This window comes from Neopelma chrysocephalum, unplaced genomic scaffold (genome assembly GCF_003984885.1).
Source record: "Neopelma chrysocephalum unplaced genomic scaffold, ASM398488v2 Primary Assembly neopelma1_96887, whole genome shotgun sequence".
Lineage (NCBI taxonomy): Eukaryota > Metazoa > Chordata > Aves > Passeriformes > Pipridae > Neopelma > Neopelma chrysocephalum.
In genome coordinates this window covers 440,748-468,678 of record NW_020925530.1, presented here as the reverse complement: position 1 = coordinate 468,678, position 27,931 = coordinate 440,748, and the positions used below count along the sequence as shown (strand labels likewise).

The following is a 27,931-nucleotide window of genomic DNA, read 5'->3' as shown; positions in this document are numbered from 1 at the left end:
ATGGCGCAGCATGACTTTGCTCCAGCCTGGCTTAATTTTTCTACTCCGCCATCAACAAAGGTATGTTCTTCACTATTCTTTTGACCAGGCAGTCTTGTTATTAGAGAAGTCTAAATGTCATAACCTCAATCATAGTAAAAATACAAATCTCTTTATGAAAATGTGAAGGGCAATAACATGTTATTTAGCAAGTCTTGCTGTCATGATTTAAATAGTTGGACCTTGGTTGTCAAGCTTGTACCTCTGGTAGGGGAGTTCATGGAAAGAAGTATGTTCTGACATGTTGTCAGAGCTGTTGGATTAAGATTGCCTTCATTGGGAGTTTAATTATAGTATTTTGTACTAGAAGAAACGAGACAGAGGCACGTGCTTAATGTTCTTGCTTCTGATTTTGCTCTATGTCCTATACATTTTACAGAAGTGTTAGTCTATCATCCAAGTGATAAAAAAATGCTTTTGAAATAGACTTTCTGAAATGGCTCCTCAGTTGCTGGCAGGATGCTTGCTACTACTGGTAGCGTGTGGTGCTTTCAAATAGTTGTGCATTCTCGCTGTGGTGGTTTCATCTAGACTACTTTTACTCACTTTATGCGATGGGACAGCTTGGAAACAAGAAATAGCAATCTCTGAAACATTAGGATTTGTAAGTATTCTAGGAAGTCTTGAATATGTCTATCTCATAAATGTTTCCTTTTCTGGGCTATCCTACTCTTTCTTAATTTGTGTGACTGCAGAAGCAGAGGCAGCACTGGATATTTCAAACTCCTGTAATCTGTTTTATTTCCCCATTTGTAGAGCTGTTGTCTTCATTATAATATCTGCAGCTATGAGAGTGGCATTGCCTTGCTTTAATGTATTTATGTAAGTTTCTTGCTGTCTTTCGTGTCCATGGAAAATGTTTAGCCTTTATAAAGTTATGGAAATAGGCTCGTGCTATTGTTAAATGCCCAGTCAGCTGTCAGTGTATGTTCCCATTGCTTTACTTTCATATGTCTGCACACATGCATGCATTGAATGTCCTTATTTATTATATTGTTCTATTCAACTTTCTTCTACACTGATCTATCTAGCTTCTTTTGTTTAGTATAGTCTGTCAGCAACTGTCAATTGCTGTTCTGGGAACATCAGGCCTATCTCTTCCAGAATGGTTCCTGTGATCTTTTTGTTTTCATTCTACTTGATTTCTGAGATATTCAGCTCTTCTGATCTGCTTTTTCCAATTTAAATACATTTTCAATCAGAAAAGTAATTAGAGCTTAGCTTAACATGGTGTCACAATTGCAAAACAATCTTTTTCCATGTAATTCAAGAATCTGCTGAAAGAGCTTTACCTGCATATTTAAGGTGTCAATATAGCCAGATAAAAATAAGTTCTAGCCCTACCTCAGTACTACTCGAATATATCTGGGGTGTGGGTTGTATTTGTCACCTAATTCCTCAATTATGGGAAATTTCATTGCAAGTATATGTTGTGGATCCTGTTCTCTTCCACGAATCTTTGCCTCATGGAGTTTAGATAGACTTTCATCTCTTGCAAAAACTCTTTAGTTGTATGCTTTCTCCATTATAGTCTTTGTCCTTCATTGTTTGAAATGCAGCTTATTTCCTTGTATTACCTCCTCCCTCAGTGATCAGCATTGTGTGATGTAAAGCACATTTGGATATTAAACACTTGAAAAGTCTTTTTGGTCCGACCCAGTGTGTAGTAGTTCCTAGTTTATGGAATATAGCTTATTCTAACATTCCTCTACAATAGAGGTCTCAAATGTTGTGCCCTTCTGCTCCCAGTCCCCTCCATTTCCTAGGATAGATGTTTATTTCTGCTTCCCATATCTCAATATGACAGCTGCTGAAGGGAAGAGCAGATAAAAGGGATGAAGAAGAAGGGGGTGAGGAAGGCAAAGTGTCTCATGCTTCATGCAGAATGGAGCTGGGATGAGGCTATGGTATTGACAACATTTAAACTTGAGAAGGAGAAACTGAACTCTGCCCAGTCAGTTTTTATTTCCCTGAAAGGCACTTGTAGGAATTGCGTCTTTACAAGTTTAGTTTCCCCCTCAGTCCTGGGTAGCTGAGGCTTTCCCTTACCTAGGTAAAGGCTAACATTAGAAAGACCTGATGCCAGGAAACTGGGATCATGAAAGAGTTTTCTTAATGTGACTGATTACAGCTTGAATGAAATCCATCTTGATTATTGCTGATGATTTCCTCTTAAAGATAAGCTTTTATATCATCTCCCTATCACTTATGTGGCAAAGACAACTGAGATAGCTGGATATCCATTGCTCAGTAACTTTAGTTTGGGTCTGAAACTAATATATTTGCATCAATGCAGTATTGCAGTTGAGCAGGTGGAAATGGGAAAGCTTTGTGAATAGTGAAGCCATCTTGGGATATGGATGAAACTTTTTTAAAAGAATTGCTGTAAAATGTGTATGGGGAGATTGCAGATTGGTAAATGTAGTTTTTGCAAGTTTGCTGTTACTTCATGTTAAGCAATAAGACTTCTTATACTTCAAAAATTTGTGCTGCTTTCTTTCTTGGCTGCTTGTATCAAGTCAGATAATTTCTCAACTTCCAGAAATTGCTAATAGGTTTCCTGTTGATTACAAGAAACTTGATAGACTAATACCTTCCTCATGTGGGGAAAATGCAAACTGCATGACCTTTGCATGCAATTTAGAGACTTTAGATGCATTATATCAAATACAACTCAAACACTATATATAAAGTGCTGTCAGTTATAGCTTGTGAAAATGTGCTTGTTCTTCAAAGTTCATAGGAGAAAAGTTAAACTCCAAAGGCAACATTAGAATGGTGTTTTATGTAAATGAACATGTGAAGCTAACTTCTAAAATTTCATCTATGATCAACAGATCTGGAGCTTTCAGAAACTTTTGGTAGTTTATTCAGTTTGTTTATAACGAATGATTCTTTTGTTAACTACTTGGTTCTTTTGATAATTTCTTGTGGTTTTCTGTTTTTTTCTCTCCAAGTTTGTCAAGGAAATAATTCACAGGTCTCAAATTGAGAGGGAAATCCCTTTTCATTTGATTTCTATATGGTTTGGAAATACATATCTATTACTTACTTGAGTTTGAATTTTAAGCAGTGGATTTTGAACAGCACTTTGAGTTCCACTGGGGGAATTGTCCTTAGAACTTAGGTGTCATTTTTTGTGTGATTGTCTCAACATATTTTCCAAAGTAGTTAAATCAGTTACTATTACTGTGATTTCCTTTTTTTTTTCCTTCTCAGTTTGACCAGTGGAGTACTTTGGATATTAATATGACTTCTTTAGACATTAATGGATAATAACTATTGAAATAAACTTGAGGCTTTCATTTTCAAACACGCACGGTTACCGCTATACTTTTTTTTTCCCTTGACTATTACTGTCTGGAGACAGAGTGAGCTTTAGGCAGCAAAGTTGATACTTTTCATGCAGTGAAGTTTATACTCCCTGGAATCACTAAACTTACTTTGCTCACATAATACATTTCCACATTTATGTACATTTATGCATTTGTAGCTATTATGGCCCTGGGAAGTGTTGGATCTCTTGAACATGTGCAATACAATGGACATGTGCACAGTATGTGGTGGAGGGAAGGGGGCTTTGCTTCATCTGCATCAAAGGTTGGCTATGTAAGCAGGGAGGTACTGGGTAATGCAGCTTTCTGCTATCACTAGGGTATGTGTAGCATGTACAACAGTAATGTTACAGAGCAATTTAAATTTAGTAGTAGAATGGCTAAGGCTTAGTAGGAGAGTAGGCCTAGAAAGCAACACTCCAAAGTAGTAAGTTAGCAACCTTGTTTGTGAGCATGGAATGTACTGAAGAAGTGGAAACAATAATCAAAGGATTTAGTCAAGCATGTATGTAATGATTTGTTACCTTGGATGTGTTAAGGGTCTGTTGAACAGTTTCTAGGGGTAAGACAACCAAGGAAAATTAACAGTTAGAGTAGATGATTACCAATTGTTATCAGTATGAAATATGAGTTTGTGTGTAACTAGGTGTAACTGCTTTCATGTAGAAATTGCACGTAGACATGTTTGTGTGAGAGTATAAAAGCTGTACGAAAAATGAGGGTCTTTGGAATCCTGACTTGGGACGCTAGTCCTCAGGTTCCCGGGCCCCGAATAAAGCACCGCATAAACCGGCACTCGGTTTGTGTCTTTGTTACGGGCAACAGTAAGGCTAAACACTATTTTTGCAGAATGAAAATTTATTCTTGAATTTTTAAGGTGTAACAGTGGAAGAAATGTTGTAGTTTTAAAACAGTAAAGCCAGATAGAAGTAATAAGGAAGACAGCTGCTGTAAGACATGATCCTTTTTTGGTTTAATCCCCTTAGGTATGAGTTGTAGTCAGGATTTGTTTGGATTTCTGAGTGCTATTCTCAACATAAGGTTTTAGTTTAATATACCAATAGAAAGTACTTTATAAAGATTTAGTTCTCTAAAATTTCTACCGTGCCTACTTTATAATCTGGTAATTTGAAGTATATTTGTGAATCTGTACACTTTTGACTCTAGATTTTACTTGTATTTCATAACTAGTTGTATTTGCCTTATTAAATTGTAATTACACAGCTAATAAACTGGGTCTTTTTTGGGTACAGCTGTCTGGTGGAAGCAACTCTTTGCTTTCTATGCAATACATGTATAGTCTCTAACTGCTCTAAGATCCCAGACTTCTTTCCTGCCTTCCAAACTGTGATCTTGTATCCTTTGTTACCGTTTTTTTATTTTTCCTCTGCTGCCATGTGTCACTTGTGCTCTGTTGTGCTGCCAAACCAAACGCTTGGGATTTTTACTTTGTGTCACAAGCATGGTCCTCAGCACTGTTTCAGTGTCCTGGAGCAGAAGATATAGCTTCTGCTAGCATGGGAGATGATGACCTAACTGAACATATGCATACTTGAGAACTGCTGTATGGTCTGCCATTCATAGTCCTTCTAAAAATGGATTGTATATACCACAAGTAATGTACATATTACAGTTTCGATAATTCAGTTTTGTTATTAATCAGATATCTCAGGTCTACCACTTGTGCTCCTTTACAGTCATCACTGAACTTTGAGAAACATTCTGAAAATTTTCTGTGGACAGTCAGTCATTATGAAGCAAATCGCAGAAGACACAACTCTTCAGATGGGTTTGATCCTAACATTGGATGGCCTAACGGAGGTATAATTTAGTTTTCATGGAACATTTTAAATATTTTATGTTGTTGCTGTCCTATGCCAAATGCTGTATTCTATAGTAGAATAGAGGTAATGGAAAGATAGATCTTCTGGGAGATGATGTGATGACTAAGGGTTGGTTAAAGTAGTGTGATTCCAGGTGTATTTCTCTCTTAAGAACAAGGTGGTTAAGTTAATTCTCTAGCTAACAATATAAAAATGAATAGCCAGAAAAAGGGTTTGACTTCTTAATGCTGGATTACTATTCTATTTTTTTGGCACTGTTTTGTGAGATTCTTCTTCCCTGCTGATTATGTAAATGAAAACTAAGTTTACTAAACTGTCACATCCCAGAGTGTAGAGCTGCTTGCTTAATTTCTCTGCCAATTTTGCAGAAGTAGAATGTTCTTTCAAAACCATTAGTAATTACATTTATTTAAAATTTTAAAATCTAAGGGCATTTTGGGAGAAAAGAGAAGAATGGTTGGCGTTCACAAGGCAGAGATGGTACAGAAAATATAAACCATCTTGGGGGATACCATGGTAGAGGTTCCCGCACTTGTACCAGCACTTTCCACTGTGGAAAAGGCCAAGGACTGCATGAAAGCAATGTATGTGATAATGAAACTGGGAAAAAGGAAGACAAGGAAGTAACCAAACAGTTTGAGGCCGAGGATTTTGTAAGTTAATTGTAATTATAATAAACAAGGTTTCATTGTTTCTGCACCATTTTGTCCATTGCAAGCTACTTCATGAGATTTCACCAGTTACAGATCATCATATAAGGGATCACCCTTCCCATAGGTAAGAGGGTGTTAGTCATTTGTCCACTAACTTGTTTCTCTTTCTATATCCAGTTTTTATCATTATGATTTTGTTATTGTCACTTAAGTGTTGAAGTGAAACTATAATTGTGTTCTAAGTTTATTTCATAATATCTTACCACAGTTTACTGTGGCATGTGTATGCATTAAATTCTACACAAGTACCTTACTGGAAATCTGAAGTACTAACAAAATGATCTTTCTGCCACTGGCTGTTTGAGGTCCCATGCTTCAACCTAAAATTGTAGGATGTCAGGGGAAGGATGAGCTTCCTCTTTGAAGAACCATACATCACTGTGTTTTGCTTTCTTTGGACAGTTCGTATACTGGTATTGACTGCTGTTTGAGATGTTTTGTTGGAGAAGAGGAAACAAGTGGGCGTTGATCTATTTGGGTTGCAGGGAGAAGTGTCTAGTCTGTCTCCATTTAAAAATCTTTGACAGCAGAGGTCATACTTCCAATATTATTGTGTTTCTATATTTCATTGTTCAATTCAAGACTTATTAATAAATTTTATTTAATAATGATAAATCTTCCTTTCAGCCATCTTTGAATCCTGAATATGAGAGCACACCAAACCAGAATAATTCTTTAGCTGCAGGTGCTTGGGGTGAGTATTTTTGATGTTTCTAAATGTAAGAATGTAGCAGAGATCTAAAGTTGTTTTATTTGTAACATAGAATTTAATTTTTGGAATATTACACATATAAATTGAAATTGAGGAAACTTCAATATTATTACAATGTAAGTATCTTTTTGTTAGAGAGGTGATACTTCTATTTGGATATCAATCTGTTACCCCAACTGGGATTCTTTCCATCTGTAAAGATGTCAAGAATTTATCTCCCAAGAGGAAATGCAATGAAGGTGGGTCACCTAAACTAGTGATGTGATTGCTAGCTCAAGACTTGGTAAAAGAATGCCCCTGATTAGAGCTGTTGGAAGATCTTGGAGAGAAACTTAGGAGGACTGGGAAGAGCAGGTTAGTTTGCAGATTATCATAGAATCATTTAGGTTGGAAAACACCTTTAAGATCATCAAGTCCAACTATTAACCTAACCGCTGCCAAGTCTACCACTAAACCATGTCCCCAAGTGCCACATCTACACATCTTTTAAATACCTTCAGGGACAATAACTCTACCACTTCCCTAAGCAATCTGTTCTAATGCTTGATAACCATTTCAGTGAATAAATTGTTCCTAATATCCAATCTAAACCTCCCCTGGTGTAACTTGAGGCATTTTCCTCTCATCCTGTCACTTGTTACTTGGGAGAAGAGACTGACACCCACCTCACTACAACCTCCTTTCAGGTAGTTGTAGAGAGTGAGAAGGTCCCCTATGAGCATCCTTTTTTCCAGACTAAAAAACCCCAATTCCTTCAGCTGCTCCTCATAGAACTTGTTCTCTAGACCCTTCACCAGCTTTGTTATAGAATCATAGAATGTTAAGGGGTTGGAAGGGACCTTAAAGATCATCTAGTTCCAACCCCCCCACCATGGGCGGGGACACCTCCCACTAGACCAGGTTGCTCAAGGCCTTATCCAACCTGGCTTTCAACACTGCCAGGGTTGGGGCATCCACAACCTCCCTGGGCAACCTGTGCCAGTGCTTCACCACCTTCACAGTAAAGAACTTCTTCCTAATATCTAACCTAAATTTCCCCTCTTTCACTTTGTACCTGTGTCATGGTTTAGGAATGGTATTCCCCAATTTAGTGTTCCCACTGAGACACTCCAAAACATGCATCACTCGCTCACTCCCCCCTCCCCCTGTGGCGAGCTGGAGAGGAGAATTGGAGGCACAAAAGGTAAAGTTCACAGGTTGAGATAAGAAACAATTTTCTGGAAAGAGCAATGTGATAAGGAAAAGAACAGTAACAGCAACAATACTAATAACAGTGTACAAGAAACAAATGATTCACACACGAGTACTCACCCCTGATAGTACCCCACTGTGCCACCATGCAATGCAACCCAGAAGGGACCCCTTCCCCTGTCCCTGGAAAATGATGTGAGGTGGTATAGAATAACATCCAGGTCCTGGCCATGACCCTCCTGGCTACTGAAAAAATTAACCCTGTCCTGGCCAGAAGCAGGACAACCTATTACTCCTTGTCCTATCGCTACAGTTCATGATGACGAGTCCCTCTCTGTTTGCCTGGAGGCCCCTTCAGATAGTTCCTATGAGGTCTCCACGCAACCTTCTCTTCTCCAGGCAGAACAGCCGCAACTTTCTCAGCCTGTCTTCATAGGGGAGGTGCTCCAGTCCTCTTATCAACTTAGTGTCCCTCCTCTGGACTTGCTCCAACAGTTCCATGTCCTTCTTATGTTGGGGGTACCAGAAATGTGCACAGTACTCCAGGTGGGGTCTCATGAGAGCAGAGTAGAGGGGGAGAATCACCTCCCTTGACCTGCTGGCCATGCTCCTTTTGATGCATCCAAGGACATGGTTGGCTTTCTGGGCTGTGAGCACACACTACTGGCTCATGGTGAGTTTTTCATCAACCATCACCCCCGAGTCCTTGTCCGCAGGGCTGCTCTCAGTCACTTCTCTGCCCAACCTGAAGGTGTGCCTGGGGTTGCCATGACCCAGGTGTAGGACCTTGCACTTTGCTTTGTTGAACTTCCTGAAGTTTGCATCGGCCCACCTCTCCAGCCTGTCAAGGTCCCTCTGGATGGCATCCATTCCCTCCAGCATATCAACTGCACCACAAAGCTTGGTGTGCCTTTGTTGCCCTTCTTTGGACACACACCAGCACCTCAGTGTCTTTCTCATAGTGAGAGGCCCAAAACTGAACACAGTACTTGAGGTACAATTTGAGATTTAAGGGCTCTTCTTCGAAGCAAATGTCTGTGGTGGGTTGACCCTGGCTTGATGCCAGGTGCCCAACAAAGCTGCTCTATCACTCTCCTCCTCAGCCAGACAGGGGAGAGAAAAAAAATATAACAAAAGGTTCATGAGTTGAGACAAGCACTGGGAGAGATCAGTCACTGATTACTGTCATGGGCAAAACAGACTCAACTTGGGGATCTTAATTGAATTTATTACCAGTCAAAATCAGAGCAGGATAATGAGAAGTAAAGCAAATCTTAAAAAGACCTTCCCCCCACCCATCCCTCCTTCCCCAGCTCTCCCTTATCATCCCCCAGTGGTGCAGGGAGATGGGGAATGGGGGTTATGGTCAGTTCATCACACGTTGTTTCTGCTGCTGCTCAGGGAGAAGAGTCCTTCCCCTGCTCCAGTGTAGGGTTCCTCCCACGGGCAACAGTCCTTCACAAACTGCTCCAACATGGGTCCCTTTCCATGGGGTACAGTCCTTCAGGCACAGGCTGCTCTAGCATGGGTCCCGCACAGGATCACAAGTCCTGCCAGGACCCTGCTCCAGCACGGGCTTCCCACGGGGTCACAGCCTTCTTTCAGGCATCCACCTACTCCTGCATGGGCTCCTCCATGGGCTGTAGGTGGATCTCTGCACCCCTGTTGACTTCCATGTGCTGCAGGGGCACAGCTGCCTCACCATGGTCTTCACCACGGGCTGCAGGGGAATCTCTGCTTGGTGCCTGGAGCACCTCCTGCTCCTCCTTCTCCACTGACCTTGGTGTCTGCAGAGTTGTTCCTCACATATTCTCACTCCTCTCTTCTCTGAGCACAATTGCACCTCTCTGATAAGTTTTTTTCCTTCTTATAAAGGAAAGACAGTGGTGGGTCTGTCCTGCAGCTGGCTGGCATTGGCTCTGTCAGATATGGGGGAAGTTTATAGCAGCTTCTCACAGAAGCCACCCCTGTAGCCCTCCCCCCCACTACCAAAACCTGGCCACACAAACCCAATCCTATGTCTTAAGCTGTTGGTTGTGTTGCTGAATTACTTGGAAGAAGGGCAGTCCTGAGAGTGGGCCTTTAACTGAACTGTAGTCTAGGTTTGTTTTCTCATCTCTACCTGATAAATGTGGCTACTGCTTTACAGTTCCGTGGGCTTTAAGTAGTGAAATGTTCACTCTAAGAAGGTGGCAGCTTTTAGACTGCACAGGTTTTAAAGTAGTAAACTTAGTCAAAATAAGAACCATTCTTTTTGAGGAAATAAGTTTAAACATAAAAACTAAAACTTAAATTGTTGTTTATACTGAGGTCTGGAACTTGTTGCTCATTTTAAATGGTACTTTAACTTGCTGATTCTTTTTCTCATACTTCCCCAATATGTTTTGCATTCCTAGGTAACACTAGGTGTAGGCCAACCCCTCAATATAAATATATAGTTGCTAAGAACTTTTGCAGGAGCCTAAACAATAGTACTGCTTTCTATTTTTGTTCTTTTAGCAGCTTTCATGCAAAAGTCAGGAAATATCTTTCAATAAGAGTAACAATAGCTAAATTTTTTTCCTAACCAAGTTATGGAAAATTATATAGCAACTTGAGTGTCTTAAAACCTTTGCAGCCCTCTGGCAGTGGCTGCTGCATGATGTGGCTCAATTTGTTATGAAGGAGAGCAAGGTTTCCAGACTTTCTAGGTATCACTCTTCACAAGCAAAGGAAGAAATGGTTCTGTTAGCTACATGGATCTGTAAGTTAGCATGCAGCAGTTTGTTACAGCTTACAGCTTGGTATCTTACTTTATTACAGTTCTGCTATTGCAAGCCTTGTTTTCTGATTGAAAATCTGAAATTAAGGCTGTTCTTATTCCCTGTTAAAGGAAACTTAATATTCAAAACAATCCCCTTTTAATGACTATTAAAAACATATACTTCTGTTAGATTCCATTTTACCTTGTGTATATGGGATGGAAGCACGAGAGTACTATGAATAATCTTTTCATAAATTTTAATGAGAGCTAAATATACAGTTATCACAAACGTTTTGTAACATCTACCTGCTAAACAAAGCTAAAATCACACTTTTAAGATGGCTTTTAAAAATGTAGGATATGGTGACTCTGTGTCGTGGTTTAACCCCAGCCAGCAACCAAGCAGCACACAGCTGCTTGCCTACCTTCCCCCCCAACAGTGGGATGGGGAGGAGAATCAGGAAAATAAAAATAAAAAGTAAAACTCGTGAGTTGATATGAGAACAGTCCAACAATTGAAACAAAATAAAATATAATGTAATAACAAAAACAGTAGCAATAAAAAGGAGAGAGAGAAAGATAAACCCAGCCCAACATAGGTAACTGGGGTGCCAGGAGGAGCTGTGCTTTAGTACCAATCACCTCTGAAGCAGCTCGAAGCCCTTCATAAATTACCAGTATCTCTTTTTCAGTTGGAGTATAGTGGGCTTCAGATCCTTTGTATCCCTGACTCCAAAAGCTGAGGGGTTGACCTCAAGTCTCCTCTGGTGCTTCCTGCCAAGGGCCATTCTCTCCAGCTGTGGTGTAGAGCACATTTTTCACGTGTTGCCCTGTCCTGACTGGCCCAAGGGCTACTGCATGAACTATCTCCTGTTTGATTTGTTCAAAGCCTTGTCATTGCTCAGGGCCTCATTGGAAATCATTCTTCTTCCTGGTCTCTTGATGGAGAGGGCTGGCAATCAGACTGTAATTTGGAATGTGCATTCTCCAAAAACCCACAACACCTAGGAAAGCTTGTGCTTCTTTCTTATGAGTTGGTGGAGACATTGCTGTTATTTTGTTGATTGTATTCATTGGGATCTGACGACATCCATCTTGCCGTTTTATTCCTGAAAACTGGATCTCCTGTGCAGGTTCCTTGACCTTAATTTGTTTTATGGCAAAACCAGCTTTCAGAAGGATTTGGACTATTTTCTTCCCTTTCTCAAAAACTTCTGCTGTCTTGACACGATGATGTCATCAAGATATTGCAGATGTTCCAGAGTTTCATTCTTTTCCAGTGCAATCTGGATCAATCCATGGCAGATGGTTGGGCCATGTTTCCACCCCTGGGACAGTCGATTCCAGGTATACTGGACACTCCTCCAAGTGAAAGGAAACTGTGGCCTGCACTCTCTTGCCAGAGGGATTGATAAAAACACATTAGCAATGTCAATGGTGGCACCACTGGGCTGCTTTTGACTCCAGCTCATATTGAAGTTCTAGCATGTCCGGTACGGCAGTGCTCAGAGGCGGCGTGACTTCATTCAGGCCACAATAGTCTACTGTTAGTCTCCATTCAACTTTCTCATGGGCCATATGGGACTGTTAAAGGATGAGCAGGTCCTGCTGATCACTCCTTGTCTCTCCAGTCAATGAATTAGTTTATGGATGGGAATCAGGTAGTCTGGGTTGGTGAAATATTGCCATGATCAGCACCTGTTGTTCTTTGACCTTCAGCAGTCCCACAACAGAAGGGTCCTCTGAGAGACCGGGCAAGGTAGGCAGCTGCTTAATTTCATCTGTCTCTAAGGCAGCTATACTGAAAGCCCACCCTTTTGAGTCCTTGAAATACCCTCTCCTGAGGTACTCTACGCCAAGGATACACGGGGCCTCTGGGCCAGACGCAATGGGGTGTTTTTGCCATTTGTTTCCAGTCAGGCTCCCTTCAGCTTCCAGTACAGCCAGCTGTTGGGATCCCCCTGTCACCCCAGAAATAGAGATGGATTCTGCCCCCACATATCTTGATGGCCAGTGTCTACTAAAGCCTTATACTCTTGTGGGGCTATTGTGCCAGGCCATCGGATCCACACAGTCCAGTAAGCCTGGTTGTCCCTTTCCTTCTCTTGGCTGGAGGCAGGACCCCTATAGCCCTGGTCATAGGTTTCTCCACTTACTTCTTGTAGAAATGGATTAGAATTTCTTCCCATACGATCCGGAGTAAAAATCATCCCTTCCACTCTCCCTGTGGAACTGCCCACTGGATACCAGAACAGCAACTCCATTTGTGATTGTTTTTCCTTGCAATTCATGTCCCCATGCCTCTATGCTTGAGGTAGATTTTCCATTCCATTTCCTCATCTCCTCTCTGTGGTCTTGCAGGTGAAACCACAGGGTACCCCATGGTGTGTACTTTCTATATTCTCTCGAGAGAAAGGATGCCTCCTGTCAATCGCTGAGATGTGGGTCTACACAGGTGGGGAGTAGCACATATCCTCTCTGAATTGATGGAAATCCTGGGTCAATTTATCTGATAGTTTCTCCACAGCCGAGATAAGGGAGGAAGAAATACTGCCTTCATATTCCCGGATTTGACAAATTGCTTCATCCACTGTTGGTGGCACATTGTCTTTCCAGATTAATATTTCCAAGGGTTTGGCATGTACCATTGGTGCACTCTGAAAATTTCTGCCATGTGGGTCATAGGCATAAGACTTCATCTGGATCTGTCAGGAACTGCGCATTGTTTGGGTCATAATAAATCATCTCTTGCATGGCTAATTCCCTCAGGTATTGGATACCTTTCTCTATTGCAGTTAATTTGCCTGGCTGACACAGAATATCATCTTGTAGGATACCTTTCCCTCATGCTTGACAGGAGTGGCCTCCAGAGGCTAAGGGCTTGTGCCTTTTTTCCCATTGCTTTGTCAATGCCTGCTTCCTTAGAAAGTGATTCCAACTGCTTGGCTTCCTTACCCTCTAATTCCAAACTGCTAGCCCTGTTATCCCAGCATCAGAGCAGCCAGGTGGCAATATGCTCACCTAAATCTTTTTGGATCTCCCACAGCTCACTCAAGGATAGGGATCAAGTAGTGCTTACCTCTTGTCTCTTCCTCCTGTTCCTGGGATGGCCCTTGTGATAGCCCTGCTGCTTTGCCATCTTCGCCCTCCTTATTCTCCTTTATTAAGGCTCTTTCACAAGATGACTTTCATGTACATTTCTTCTTGTGTATAGGGGCTACTGATAGCAGCATGGGTTGGTTCTCTGGTTCAGCTGCAGTGTCTGTCACTGCAGTTTGAATAGCCGCAGGGCCTGTTGTATTATTGTCAGATCCAGAGACAACATGTTCCCCCTGAGGGTACTGAGTAGTGTTAAACGTGCCTTGGTAGGCCTGGGCCAGGCCCCAGCACATTGCAGTGATTTGTGTCTCTGTGGAATTGCCAGGGTGACAGCACACCTGTGAGGTGCTATCAGGAGTGACAATATGTGAGAGCAACAACTCTGCAGACACCAAAGTCAGTGAAGGAGAGGGAGGAGGTGCTCCAGGTGCCAGAGCAGCAATTCTCCTGCAGCCCATGGTGAAGGCAATGGTGAGGCAGATTGTGCCCCTGCAGCCCATAGAAATTAATGGTAGAGCAGATATTCCCCTGCAGCCCATGGAGGACCCCCCTCTGGAGCAGGTGGATGTGTTTGAAAGAGGCTGTGACCCTGTGGGAAGCCTGTCCTGGAGCAGTCTCCTGGCAGGACTTGTGGACCATAGAGAGAGGAGCCCATGCTGGAGCAGTTTTGCTGGCAGGACTTGTGACCCTGTGTGTGGGGGACCCACGCTGGAGCAGGCTGTTCCTGAAGGACTGCACCCCATGGAAGGGACCATGCTGGAGCAGTTCATGAAGAACTGTAGCCTGTGGGAAGGACCCATGTTGAAGAAGTTTGTGGAGGACTGTCTCCTGTGGGAGGGACCCCACGCTGAAGTAGGGGAAGAGTATGAAGAGTCCTCCTCCTGAGGAGGAAGGAGTGGCAGAGATAATGTGGGATGAACTGACTGCAACACCTGTTCCCTATCCCCCCTGTGCTACTGGAGGGGAGAGGAGGTAGAGAACTGGGAAGTAAAGTTAAGCCCAGGAAGAAGGGAGGAGTGGGGGAAATGTGTTTTTAAATTTGGGTTTATTTCTCATTAGGGGACCCCTGGTGGCCTAGTGGTTAGCATGCAGGACTCTCACTGCTGCGACCACGGGTTCGAATCCCAAGTCCCCCGGGCAGATGGTAGCTCGTTAGCCCTGTGAGGCCATCCATCTATGAGAAGGTCACTCTAAACAAACCTACGTCCTGAGGACCTCACTGCCACTGTCCAAGCTTGCTTGGCCCCGGCAGATGAACCTTAGGATTAAAGGGTGGGCTCAGTTCAGCACAGGCTGTGTCTCACCTAAAAAATCCATTGCGCAGGCTGGAAAGGTAAAAGACCTTTCCCCAAATCTTCGTTCGCGAAGACTGGCCATTATTATTTCTCATTATCATACTCTGATTTGATTGGTAATAAATTCAGTTAATTTCTCCAAGTCGAGTCTGTTTTGCCCGTGACGGTAATCAGTGAGTGATCTCTCCCTGTCCTTATTTCGACCCATGAGCTTTTTGTTGTATTTTCTCTCCCCTGTCCAGCTGAGGAGAGGAGTGATATAGTGGCATTGTTGGGCACCTGGCATCCAGCCAGAATCAACCCACCACACTATTTTCTGAAAGTACAATTCCTGCATTTCCAAGTAAAATATTTTTAAAAGATGGTTGTGGAAAATGGAACAGAACAAGGTTTTACCCAGGTTTGTACAGTGTGTTATTTGGGGAACTAATACTAGACCAGGTTTCTGATTTATGCCTGTTTGCTCTGGACTATATGGCTATCCAGTACCCTATGAACTAGGAACTTAATAATATATACACATACACATGCATATATATATATATAGATAGATATATACACACACACTTTTTCACTTCTTTTTTTCCCCCCAGATTACCCTTTGAATCCTAAATCTAGATCTCCGAGAATGCTGGTCATTAAAAAGAGCAGTACAAAAGAACTGCAGATACCTGGATTCCCTATAGTAGGAAGTCTTCATTCACAGACAGTAAAGAATGGAACTGGCACAAGTGTTTATAAAGGATTAATCCCTAAACCTGCTACTTCACCCACAAAGGTGAGTCTTGGATACTGGTGGCATGAACAACATCCTGAAAAAAAATCATGCTCTAATTCTGAATGCGCTTATTTCACCCCTGAGAGTACTGTTCCTAGAGTATTATGCTTTCAAATCTTGCTAAGTGCAGAACACTCTGAAAGTAAATGGAAACACTTTTCCCCATTTTTCTTTTTAAACTATACTGTAATTGTCTCTCTCTGTTTCTCATTTACCTTTTTTTGAGAAGTGCAAGAGGTATCCAAGGGAGAGTGAAAGGGATGTTTTAACTTAGGCAATAGAAATGCCTTTTGTATATATGTTTTTAACAGAAAAAGATACCTAGTGGAAAACTATAGTTTGCAAAAAAGTACCTCCAGAATTTATCCCAATTATTGATATAGATGTGCTTAGTGTCATTTTGGTCCCTCTCCATATGCAACTTTCCATGTTCATATTTTGATTTTGTTTCAGGAATTTTTCTGTGCTCCTGAGAACATCTGATGGAGCTGTTATTAACTCTCTTAACATACTACATTAAAAACACTACTTTCAGCTCTTAAAGACTCGTGTTTGGTTCTTAATACTTTAAATATTAGTATCTGAATTGTTTGTAAATTTATCTCTATATAAAAAGTGTAAACAGTACTTGTAAGACAGGATTAATTGCTCGTAAACAGTCTCTTTTCCACAATAAAACAGGCATTTGCTCTAAATTATGGTTGTAGTTATGATTTGCTTTTGTTTAGTCATTTTTTCTAAATATTCCTGAAAATAATCCTGTTGTAGTTAATGGCTCTCTAAATTTTTGTTAAAACTTTTGTTTATCTTACACAGTGGAAAAGCCAAGCAAAAGAAAATAAACTTTGGAATCCATTTTCTCATGAATCTGCATATGGTATTGGCAATTTCAGTCCTCTCAAATCAACTGCCAAGGCATTTACTGTATCACAGAATTCAATAAAAGAGGTAGTTTTTATCAAAACTATCAAATTTTAAATTTAGTTGGTTGGATAACTGGATCAGTAAGCCTTATGGAGAACTATATTAAATAAGTTTATTTTTGTGGAAGTTAGTGTGGGAGAGAGAAATATGGAAGGTACATCATTGGCCTTTAAGCACTGCAGTATTTGCTTTGTAAGTTTGATTTGGAGCGAAAATGGTGCATTGGAAGGATAACCTGGTAGATTTAAAGTTCAAAACTGCTAATAGTGTGAACACTTCAAAAGGTTCAGTTTGTTAGCAAGGCTTCGTAAACCTTCATCTCTGGGATTACATCTAAGAACTGTATCTCCCCTCTACTTTTTATTGTGGATATACATGAAACATGAAAATACAGGTGCCTGTGAGTCTTTGTCTTTCATTCACAGTTTTCTAAATAAATAGACTTCTAATATTTTTTTCTTTTTTTCTGACCTTCCCCTACATTAGTGTAATTGGTCAAATTTATCATCCCCTATTGACAAAGTTGGTCAGCCTCGTTTAACAAAATTGACAAGAATGCGGAATGATAAGAGTGAATTTTTGAAAGCATTGAAACAAGATAGAGTGGAAGAGGAACGTGAAGACAAGGATCATGCTGGGCAAGAGAAGGTAGTTTTGTTCATACTATTGTTGATACAGCAGTAACAGTTCTCAGACCAAACATACACTACTTTTTATTTGGCTGTAAACAGCTGTTAAGTCATGGTCTTGATCTCTAAATGAAGGAAAGTAATTACCTTTTGATGAATTTTTAAAAGTTGCTCCAAGTACTACTCTTTCTTCAGTGCTTCTTAGGTTTTTTTTTCTTTCTGCAGTATCTGTTCATGCATGTTAGAAACAGATGTGTCTGAGTTTATTAGCAACAATAAAGTACACTAACCTAATATTTGTGGAGGACAGTGTTTCACACCTTGGCTGTTACTTATCCTAGAACAATTAATGGAAAAACTTGGTTCTGCTTCTTAAACCATTTCCTTTCTAATTGGAGTGTTTAGATAGCCAAAAGTTCTCTATTCTTGGTCTAGTCATAGGGGCAGTAGTTTGATTTATGTATATATAAAGAACCTGTTTTTACTTCCTAATTGAGAACTTGGAGGTCTATACTATGTATAATATTATGTGTCAGTTTTCTTTCAATTTGAATCAGTTTATGCAGTGCATATCTGGCATCTGAGAATATTTTTGTCAGAGCTATCAGCCACCAACAAGCCATAAGCATATTTATCATACATAGTCCAAGTGAAGAAATGTATTATTCAGGATGAGGTGATTAAAAGCCTATGTTTGCTCTAAATGAGTGATTTAAAGTGTAAACAAAAAAAAGGGGCACAAATTACAAATCAGTCAGAAAAATAAAATGAGTGGTTTTGAGGAAGAGTGGGGTGGGGGAAAAAACAGTTTTCCCCCTAGAGTTATAAAATGGTAACTCCCTAGGGGGTGGTGATCTTTGGGGTCGAGCCAATGAGCGCTTCTGCAAAATATAAACATATCCCCCCAGACCGGAAAAGAAGGATGTTGTAGTTGTTGGAGAGAAGTGGCCATGTTGTAAAGCCACGAGGAAGGGGCCCGGAGCCCCGTTGGGGGCTAGGCCCCCCCCAGCCCCGGCTGGGGGGCTGCAGGGACTTGGAACAGTGTTAGACTGGGCTAAGTATCTGTAGCTAAGAGCTGGGAGTTTTTTTCCCCACTGTAAGCAACAGCAGGAGCAGCGGCAGAAGCAGCAGCGTACGGAGGGCAGTGGCGGAGAGCCAAGAGATAAGAGAGAAGCAGCAGAGACAGCATGCAGCCAAGGAAGACACAGATCTCTAAAAGAGAGAGAGAGAGCAGGACTAAGCCCTGCAGAGACAGAGTTTGGGGTAAGAACTAAAACAAACTCCCCAAACCCCTCTGAGACCTCCTAGAGAGGAGGAGGAGATGGACTCTTACTTGAGAGGAGTCTTGGAGTGCTACAGCACCAGAAAGAGAGGAGCTGAGAAGCTCAGGCATCCTGAAAAGCTGGACCGGGATGGCCAGAATGGAATGCAGAGGAGGGCTTTGTCCCCCCCCCCCATTGCTGCTAAACTAGCAGCCTGAGATCAGAGCACAGGAGCTCTGTAAGGGAGCTTGAATCCCCTGATGATAGGGACCTTCACGAAGACTCCTGCACTTTGTGATATGACGTGGTGAAGTGACCTTTGTCCCAGTGAACACAGCCCACGGAAGAGAAAGACCCTCGCTTGGAGTCGAAGGGCCGAGAGGGGCTTGGAGACCCCCCTCGTCTGTAATGATAAGAAATCCAGCCACAGCTGCTGCATGGAAGAGAGAAAGAGAGACTGCTGCCCTAGAGAGACTGCTGCTCTGAGAGTGGAAAGGATCTCTTCCTTCTTCCCTCCTGGACTTTTATTTGGAGGGAGAAGAGATTTGATCCATTGTAAATACTGCTTTATCATAGAAAAGATAGTTAAGATTATGTGTGTAATGTATTATAATATTTATTTGTACAGTGCATTGTAATATAATCCCTTCCCCCCATTTTGAGTCTCGTGTTTTTGTCTGGAAAACCCCTCTCACACCAGGTTGAGATGTGGGAGGGGGGCTAGGACTCGGGAATTGGATTTTGGGGCTCTCAAACCATTACAGAGTTATTCAGATACATGAAAAAAGAAACAGTGCCAGTATGCATTGCTCATAAAAGTAAGATTCACTTTTCTGACCCAGTTCCTATTTTGGGCAAAATAAAATTTGTTCTAATGGGAACGTACAACTTAGCTGTATGTGTCAGTTGGAAAAGGTATGCATCTTTCCATTAGGCATTTTATGGCTGAGCACCCTGAGGTGGATGGTGGGGGAAATGCTGTTCATCCGTGTTTCAGAAATACAGAAAATTTTGATTTAAAATTAAAAAGATCATGGGAAACACTGTCTTGAGCTTCAGAATTCTGAACATGAATTTGGTGAGAATTTCTGTTCCTGAAATTGTCTTGAGTTCTTAATATCTTCATGATACTTATGTCAAATGCATTTTGTTGTCCCTGATTTTCAGAGGCAGTGTGTGTGTGGGGGGGGTGTTTAGTAGTGAAAATTGTAATGTCCTTGGACAGGTATCACATAGCCTGGAGTTATTCAGTAAGTGCATGCATCCTCTTCCTTGCCCTTGCTGTTTCACTAACAGGTCTGAAAAGATGTTAAAAAAAATCATGTAACTAATAGTTGTCCTACTTCTAACATTCATTTTAATGATCATCAGTAGAAGGCATGGTGTGCAACTGAATGGATAGGGAGATAACTGTGTAACAGACTTTTTATGACATGATCCTGTTGATGCTGCTGTTACTGTCTGCAGTAACAGATTTCACCTCTGAAATAATGAGACAAATCATGATCAGCAGCTGAATCATGCTTGGAAGCTATTTTTCCCTAAAAGATTAAAATTATTTACTATTTTTTATTAATTTTGAGATTTATATGAGATGCATTCTTCAGGTGTATGATTTAACAGGTGAATATATGTTTATTGGGTACTTGTTCTTATGAAATTCTTGCTGAGCATTCTAAAATTTCTGGAAATAGCACTGTGAGTGGGACAGGAATGATGATGGATGGTCTTGATTGTGGACTCTGAAGTATGAATTTGTACAAGTGCAGAACTGGCTGGTTGAGCAGTTGCCTCCTGCTATGGATAATGCTGTTATATGCCAAGTTTAGGGATTTTGTTGTCAAAAGGATGTTAGCTGGATAATGTTCATACTATTCTTTGTTTTGACAGTTGGTAAGACTTCTGAGGCTATTTGGCTCATTACTAAATAAGAATTACAAGTTGCTGAATGAGTAAAGTTAAAGGAAACATCTCTGATTTATAGGATTAAAGAGCTTTTAATATTTGAGTGAGCCTGAACAGTCTGCTTTCTAAATAAACTTTCTTCCTAGTTCTTATTTCATGGCTAGTAAGTTACAGTTGTAACAACAGCCTGAGAAGCTGTGATGCATTTAGGGGAAACTGTTGTCTGAATGTAAAGAACAGTATCCAATCTTTCTGAACTTGTGGCAGATTAATTTGCTGGTCGAGGTAAGTTGGCTGTGACCTGCCCCTTAAACTAAGCAAACTTGAGAACTCTTTTTGCTTTTAAACCTGTTCTGACATACATGGCTCTGATATTTAAGTAGGAACCTTGTTTGTGAGTTCAACAGATAACTTATTTAAGCTGCCTTTCATACTTATAGAAATAATAAATTTGAATTTTAAGATATGTTTGAAGCTTTGTAGAAAAAAGTTTAAGACTGAGCATGGGAGTTGATTTCTACATTACTTGATCAGTGGCATAACTTAGGATTTCTGTAGTATCCAGGTATTGCAAACTCTAGAAGTATGAACAGAATTACCCCCAAAGTAGTAAGAGCATCTCCATTTAAACTTAATTTAAATTAAACACAATCATTGAATTGAAGCATTTGCAGACATTTACTTGTGAATGAAATTTACTGTTAAACTTTGTAATAATAATTATTATTAACAGGATGATGAGTCCTTTAACTTGCACAACAGCATCAGTCCTCATCATGCAAGAGATATAAACCGAAACTTTGAAAATGAAATTCCGCAAGAGAATGGCAATGCTCAACAGATCATTCAATCTTCAGCTTTCCCTCAGGCAGATGTTCTTTCAAGCTCACTTGAGGCAGAGCATAGGTATGTACTTTATTGTAATATAAAGAGTGTTCCTTTATGGTAAGCAAGCATGTCTTAAATTCTTACTAGTTCAGAAGTCAGAATCTGAAAACTGAGAACACATAAAATGTTTAATGAATACTGTCAAAGTCTAAATTTCAGACATGTACTAATTTAACATGGAATATACTTTATACTAGACTTGTGTAGTGACATCTTAAACTTGCTTTACTAAAAATTTTATGTATTTCATTATAAAGAAATAAAGCAAACTACATAGTGACTTCATCCCTCTGATTTTGGTCTGCATGTCTAGGAAAAACAATGCATGTAATTGCTATTTGTATTAATTATACTTTAAATGCTGCATCTTATATAAATTGCTGGTGAGCTCTCCTAAATTTTTACTGTTTCTGGCAACTACAGAAATGTAGTGATAGATTATATTTTTTTTTTTTAGTTATAGATTCTACATATACATTGGACTAGAGAACTTTTCCTTTTGTAGTACCTACAGAAGAAACTTCCATGGCCTCTTATTCCTCATGAGTATGAAAAATGAAAAGTACCCTGCTCTGTTCCTTTTATTCCACTATTGGCTATGGAGACAGAAAACCTTGGCCACTAGAGGCTGCTGATTTTTGACTAGTAAAATAAAAGTCAAATCTAACTCTCATTTGTCAATTCAAATGATTTTGCGTGGCCTTCATTGGGTTTCTGGGCAATCATCTTCCTTTCTGGTATCCCAGAGATGCTTTGTCTCCATACTGTACCAGCCCTTTGGCTGAGACCTCTGCATGTATGTAGACAGATGTTATGGTAAACCTTTTTCTGGTAAATTGCACTTGAAGTGACCAGGTTAACTCACAGGATACTTGCGCATACTTAATAACTTGTTGTACAAAATATATCTTGGGCTTCCTTTCTGCTGGGGGAGTTTCGAACACACAGTGATTATGTACTCATCCTGCTGGTGTCAAGTTTGTTAATCTGAAACTTAATTATTTTATCTAGTTCACACTTTTAACCATTCTAGAAGGGTAATGTTTCTTTAAAGGGTCAGCAGTCCTGCTAACTTTAGATGACATTGCTTAAAAGTTAGCTATTGCCCTAAATTTGATTTACGTTAACAGGAACTATGTAACTATTCACTTTACTGTACATAATACTGTTAACATCTTCACTTGCTTGTAGTAAAATTTTCTACCTCAAATTGCTGTTGCTTAAAAATATAATTGAACTGCTTTTGGCATTGCATAATGGTGTCTTCTTCTGTATGTGTATACAAATGCACACATTCTGTTAAAGAAGAGAGGCTTTGAATGACTTGCATATTATTTCTACTGCTTCCTGAGGATTTCACTGTTTCTGGCTGTGACGTTGTCCAGTTTGGTTCAAACATTGCAAAGGATATAATTTCCATTTCTGTTTTCTCCCCCCCCCCAATTTCAGGCTTTTATTATGGTTTTAACAACAGTCTTTGAGACCCCTGGTGGCCTAGTGGTTAGCGTGCAGGACTTTCACTGCTGCGACCACGGGTTCAAATCCCGGTCTCCTGGCCTGATGGAGGTCGTTAGCCCTGTGTGGCCATCCATCTATGAGAAGGACACTCTAAACAAACCTACGTCCTGAGGACCTCACTGCCATTGTCCAAGCTTGCTTGGCCCCGGCAGATGAACCTTAGGATTAAAGGGTGGGCTCAGTTCAGCGCAGGCTGTGTCTCACCTAAAAAATCCATTGCGCAGGCTGGAAAGGTAAAAGACCTTTCCCCAAATCTTCGTTCGCGAAGATGGGCCATTATTAACAACAGTCTTTGGTGTCATCAGTCACCTGTAGTGACACATCCAATGCATGTCCATTGTATTGGGACTGTTGCCTAGAATTTTTTGCAGGGAGAGTTATGTTGAAGGGCATTTCTTGTTGATATCTGGCTAAGTGGAATACCTGGCACATGACATCAACTTATCATCTAACTTCTTTGTTTTAGTATATTCTATTCTTCAGCTCTAAGTGTCAGTTTCTTGTGTCAGCTCTGGAATATACTTTAGAAACATCTTTATTTTTTGTAAAATAGCTTTAACCTCCTTTAACATTTAAGGTCAACAGATGTGTGGTTTTCTTGAAGAAGGTGCTAATCCTTTTGGTTCAAACTGCAGCAAGAGAACTTACTATCTTCTTTGTTAAATGTCACAGTGTCTTTATCCTCAGATAACCTGTTTTCACAGTGTCTTCAGGCTTAAAACCACTTTCTTTCTTCTCAGATACTGCTGTCTCACTTTTGGCACTATCTGAAACACTCTTATTATTGCATCTTTGGACATGTCAAGCTTAGTCATGGGAGGAATCTGTCTCCATTTATTTTCTTCCCTTCATCCCAAAATCACTCCTAGTTTTAGTCTGTCTATGCTGGAATATCAGCATCAGCTGTCAGGTGAGATTCAATTGCAAAAAATCCTATCCTGGCTCTGACATTAGCATGTACTAGAAAAAAAGAAACAGGCCATCGCATCCTGAATCATGCTTCTGTCACTTAGGATCAATGCTGTTTCTCTCATGTGCATTACTCTGTCTCCAAACTTGATGCAGAAGATACTATGGGTCTGAGATGAGGAACCACCTCTGATGTTGGTTCTCATGGAAGAACATCGCCAGCATTCCTACACTGCTGCTCCATCAGAGCAGTTATGGAAAGGAGATACGTTCTTACTTTTCTACCTGACAGAGATTTCTTGTCTTAAAATGAAGGTAGTTGCTTAGAATCTGCTTTATTCCTGCTTGAACTAGTGTAGCCAGGGTCACTTGATTCTACTAAAGTCATTTGCCCTTGATAACTTCTTATGCAAATATATTGACGATGGAAGTTGCAGCTTAATGGGCTGTAAAGTCCATAGTCCCAATACCAGATATGCTTTTAAGAGAAGTCCTGTGCATCAACAGCTGAACTTGCAGATGATCCAAATTCTTATATCTTTTGCTTTCTTTATTGCGGCAGTCCTGGAGAGCAGCCATCCAATTGAAACAGAATATGAAAAGCTGTCAGCCTTTTTTCAGCTGGTAATAAAGATCATGAAGTGATGATCTGGTTGTGGGGATCAAGTGCACCCTCAGTAAATTTGCAGATGACACCTAGTTGGGTGGGAGTGTTGATCTGTTCGATGGTAGGAAGGCTCTGCAGAGAGACCTGGACAGACTTGTTTAATGGGCCAAGGACAACTGCATGAGGTTCAATTAGGCAAAGTGCCAGGTCTTGCACCTGGGCTACAGCAACCCCATGCAGCTATAGGCTGGGGGAAGAGTGTCTTGAGAGCTGTTTGGCAGAAAGGGACCTGGGTGTGCTGGTTGACAGTCAGCTGAACATGAGCCAACAGTGTGCCCAGGTGGCCAAGAAGGCCAATGGCATCCTGGTTTGTGTCAGAAATAGTGTGGCCAGCAGGACCAGGGAAGTGATCATCCCCCTGTACTTGGCATTGGTGAGGCTGCACCTTGAGTACTGTGTCCAGTTCTGGGCCCCTCACTTCAAAAAGGACATTGAGGTGCTGGGGCATGTCCAGAGAGGGGCAACAAGGCTTGTGAAAGGACTAGAGAACATGTCCTATGAGGAACAGCTGAGGGAGCTGAGTTTATTTAGTCTTGAGGAGGCTCAGGGGAGACCTCATTGCTCTCTACAGCTACTTGAAAGGAGGTTGTAGGAGGTGGGGGCCAGTCTCTTCTACTGTGCCTGCAGTGAGAGGACAAGAGGACATGGGCTTAAGCTGATACAGGGGAGATTCATATTAGATATTAGAAAAATTTTTTTCATTGTTAGGGTGGTCAGGCATTGGAATAGGTTCCCCAGGGAGGGGGTGGAGTCACCATCCCTGGAGGTGTTTAAGAGGCATCTGGATCTGGTGCTGGGTGATGTGGTTTAGGGGTTACATTGGTAGTGCTGGGTTGATGGTTGGACTTGATGATCTTAAAGGTCTCTTCCAACCTTGATGATTCTAAGTGAGATAATATGATGAAATTTGGCTTTTGTGTCCTTATGTTCAGTGGGTTGGCAGAAGAGCAGGGTCTATGTGAAACCTGATGGCAGGAAATGTAGTACTTGGTACGTACAAGTGATGGTGTTGTTATATGCTTGAAAATAAGAATATGTTCTATAAATAAAGTATTACTGTTTAATTTTTGCAAGCTTTGAAATTTAACATGTAGATGTAAAACAGGGTCATCTGTGAAGGACCTGAGAACTACTCAACTTTCATGCTTTATATATCTTTTGTAAGGCTTTTAACAAAACTACTTTTATGTAACAGTTTGTTTAAAATAATTATGGACCAATTAATCCATTTATTACAGGTCTTTTACACATCTACGTAGGTAGAGCTTGAAACATCTGAGTGTGTGTAGCAAATTCCTTAATGTTGTCCTTTTTATTTTAAAGGTTGTTAAAGGAGATGGGCTGGCAGGAAGACAGTGAAAATGATGAAACATGCGCTCCACTAACAGAGGATGAGATGAGGGAATTTCAAATCATTAGTGAACAGGTAACGCTAATGTAATGTTCCTTTATGAACTTGTCAATGGCTACCCTAAGTGTCTACCTTTAAGGGGGATCTCCAGTAATTCTGATGGTTATGGATGCTGCCATTTCAGCACCCTTTTTCTTTTCTCTCTCACCTCCTTGTGCTTTCAGAATAATAGTTGCTTTAAAAAGATAGGGGACTAGTACTTATTGTAGGTAGGTGTAATAGGGAGAGTTCGAAAGGATGCTGAAACTGAAACCATACACCGTTGAAAGCTCAACAAAAACCAATATTTATGACAAGAGGTGGCCAACAAAACGAAAACCTGAGAGAGAGGAAGGAGTAGGAAAATAAGCCCTCAGTATGACTCCCCCAGTCACCCAGGTGTTGCTTATGAAGTTATCTTACTGACCCAGAATGACTAGAATTACCCATAGCAGCAACTGCATTCTCGTAGAGTCGGCAGGCTCACAAGATAGCGGGCATCCCCACAGAAGGCAACGTTGTCCTTTGATGTAAAGCTTGCCTCCCCAGCATGAGCTATCTGCTTTTTATACAATTAATTGGTGACGTCTACCTGGGCAGGTGTGGCCAGCACTGCCCAGCTAGAGGCCTTCAGTCCCACCCCTTGTTATGCAAGTGGCATCTCTTCTGCGCATGTGTAGACACCTTGGAATTCCCCCCGCGCTTGCGCATTATACCTCAGGGGTCTTTTCTAAATGAGTCTGGGGGCTTACTTCATCCTCCTCCTCTTCACTTTCTCCTTCAAACGCCCTTGAAAGGCAATGAGCCAATCATAAGACAGCAATTAATTTCAGTTTGTACAAGATGCTTGCTTCAAGGATGAAGTTCTCATTTATCAGTGCTTGTTTTCTCATAACTTGGCAGGAAAAGAACAGACTTTCACAAGTGTCTGGGCCAAACACAGACCAAAGTAGCATCATCTAATTAAGCCCTGATACAGTAGGCCTGTTCTCAAAATATCAAGGGAAGGGTAGGGGAGTGGTTTTCAGTAGTTTCGGCATTGCTGGTAGTAGAATTGCACAGGCTTTCCAACTCTTCATCTTAGCCTGAGGAAAGGGAATTTTCTTTCAAGGTTTTTATGCAGTTTCCTTGGCTTTCCAAAATATGAATTTTCTCTGTTGGAAATTGAGGGACTCTTAATTCACTAGTAAAAAAGTCGAAAAGGCAATGTAGACTCCAATTAAAAAAAAAATTAACTTTTTTTTTTTTTTATTAGGAGTGTTTTATATACCTGATAGGGGTCAGTGAGAGAGGAGAGGCTGGAAGGGAGAATCTTGCATAGTGTTAAATCTGAACATTTGATATTTCCGTGAGCCTAACCATGCAGGTGCTAATTAGAGCATTTGGAATATTTAACTCTTAAGTGCTTGGATTATTGCCCAGCTTCTGCACTATGTCTGAAAATGCAGTAATTTCTTTCTTGTAGAATAAATTATTTCCTTCTCTCCACTGTCTTTGACTTTCCAACTGCATCAGGTGGACAGACTGGGATACCCATTCCTCCCTGCTTCTTCTCTTCCTGGGCCCCTTCCTCACTGCAGAACCTGCCCTTCTTAGCAGAGATGTTTGCAGCACACTATGAAAAAAGGGACTGCATCACAGGAGAGACAATGTGGGAGGGATCACTGGGGCAAGATATCTGAGGAAGTGGGTTAGAAGGTGGTAAACTCTTGTTCACTGCAGGAGCTTAGTTTAGTATAGTTGGAGGCTCTTGGATGCAGGTGGCTGGCCCAGAAGTGAAGACTCTCAGGTGAATTTTCCTTTGTGTGTATATATATATAATAGGTTGTGCAGTGAATGTAATGTAGCCCATAGATGACATAGAGAATGCTGAAATGCAACAGAATGTTGTGTTTAGCTTTTTCTTTCTCTATCTTGTTTTCTCATTTCAGTTACAAAAAAATGGCCTTCGGAAAAATGGCATTTTGAAAAATGGCTTAATCTGTGATTTTAAATTTAGCCCCTGGAAAAACAGCACTTTCAAACCTGCTCTGGAGAATGAGGATTCAGAGACAAGCAGCAGTGATACATCAGATGATGATGATGTGTGA

General features: G+C 40.9%; 1 protein-coding gene across 4 annotated transcripts; it reads left to right on the top strand.

Annotated features, from left to right (window-relative positions):
* Nucleotides 1-27,931, top strand: LOC113960787 (vasculin-like). Of its 4 annotated transcripts, none has more exons than XM_027670543.1 (10): nucleotides 1-60; nucleotides 5,072-5,195; nucleotides 5,648-5,871; nucleotides 6,559-6,625; nucleotides 15,565-15,750; nucleotides 16,558-16,697; nucleotides 17,160-17,321; nucleotides 21,203-21,375; nucleotides 25,775-25,877; nucleotides 27,773-27,931. In XM_027670543.1, the coding sequence occupies exons 1-10, from the start codon at nucleotides 1-3 to the stop codon at nucleotides 27,929-27,931; spliced, it is 1,398 nt and encodes a 465-aa protein (XP_027526344.1). The 4 variants fall into 4 exon arrangements, with proteins under 4 accessions (XP_027526344.1, XP_027526342.1, XP_027526345.1 ...); XM_027670541.1 differs by having other exon boundaries at nucleotides 1-62; nucleotides 5,053-5,195; XM_027670544.1 differs by having other exon boundaries at nucleotides 1-62; nucleotides 5,053-5,195; nucleotides 16,558-16,700; nucleotides 17,205-17,321.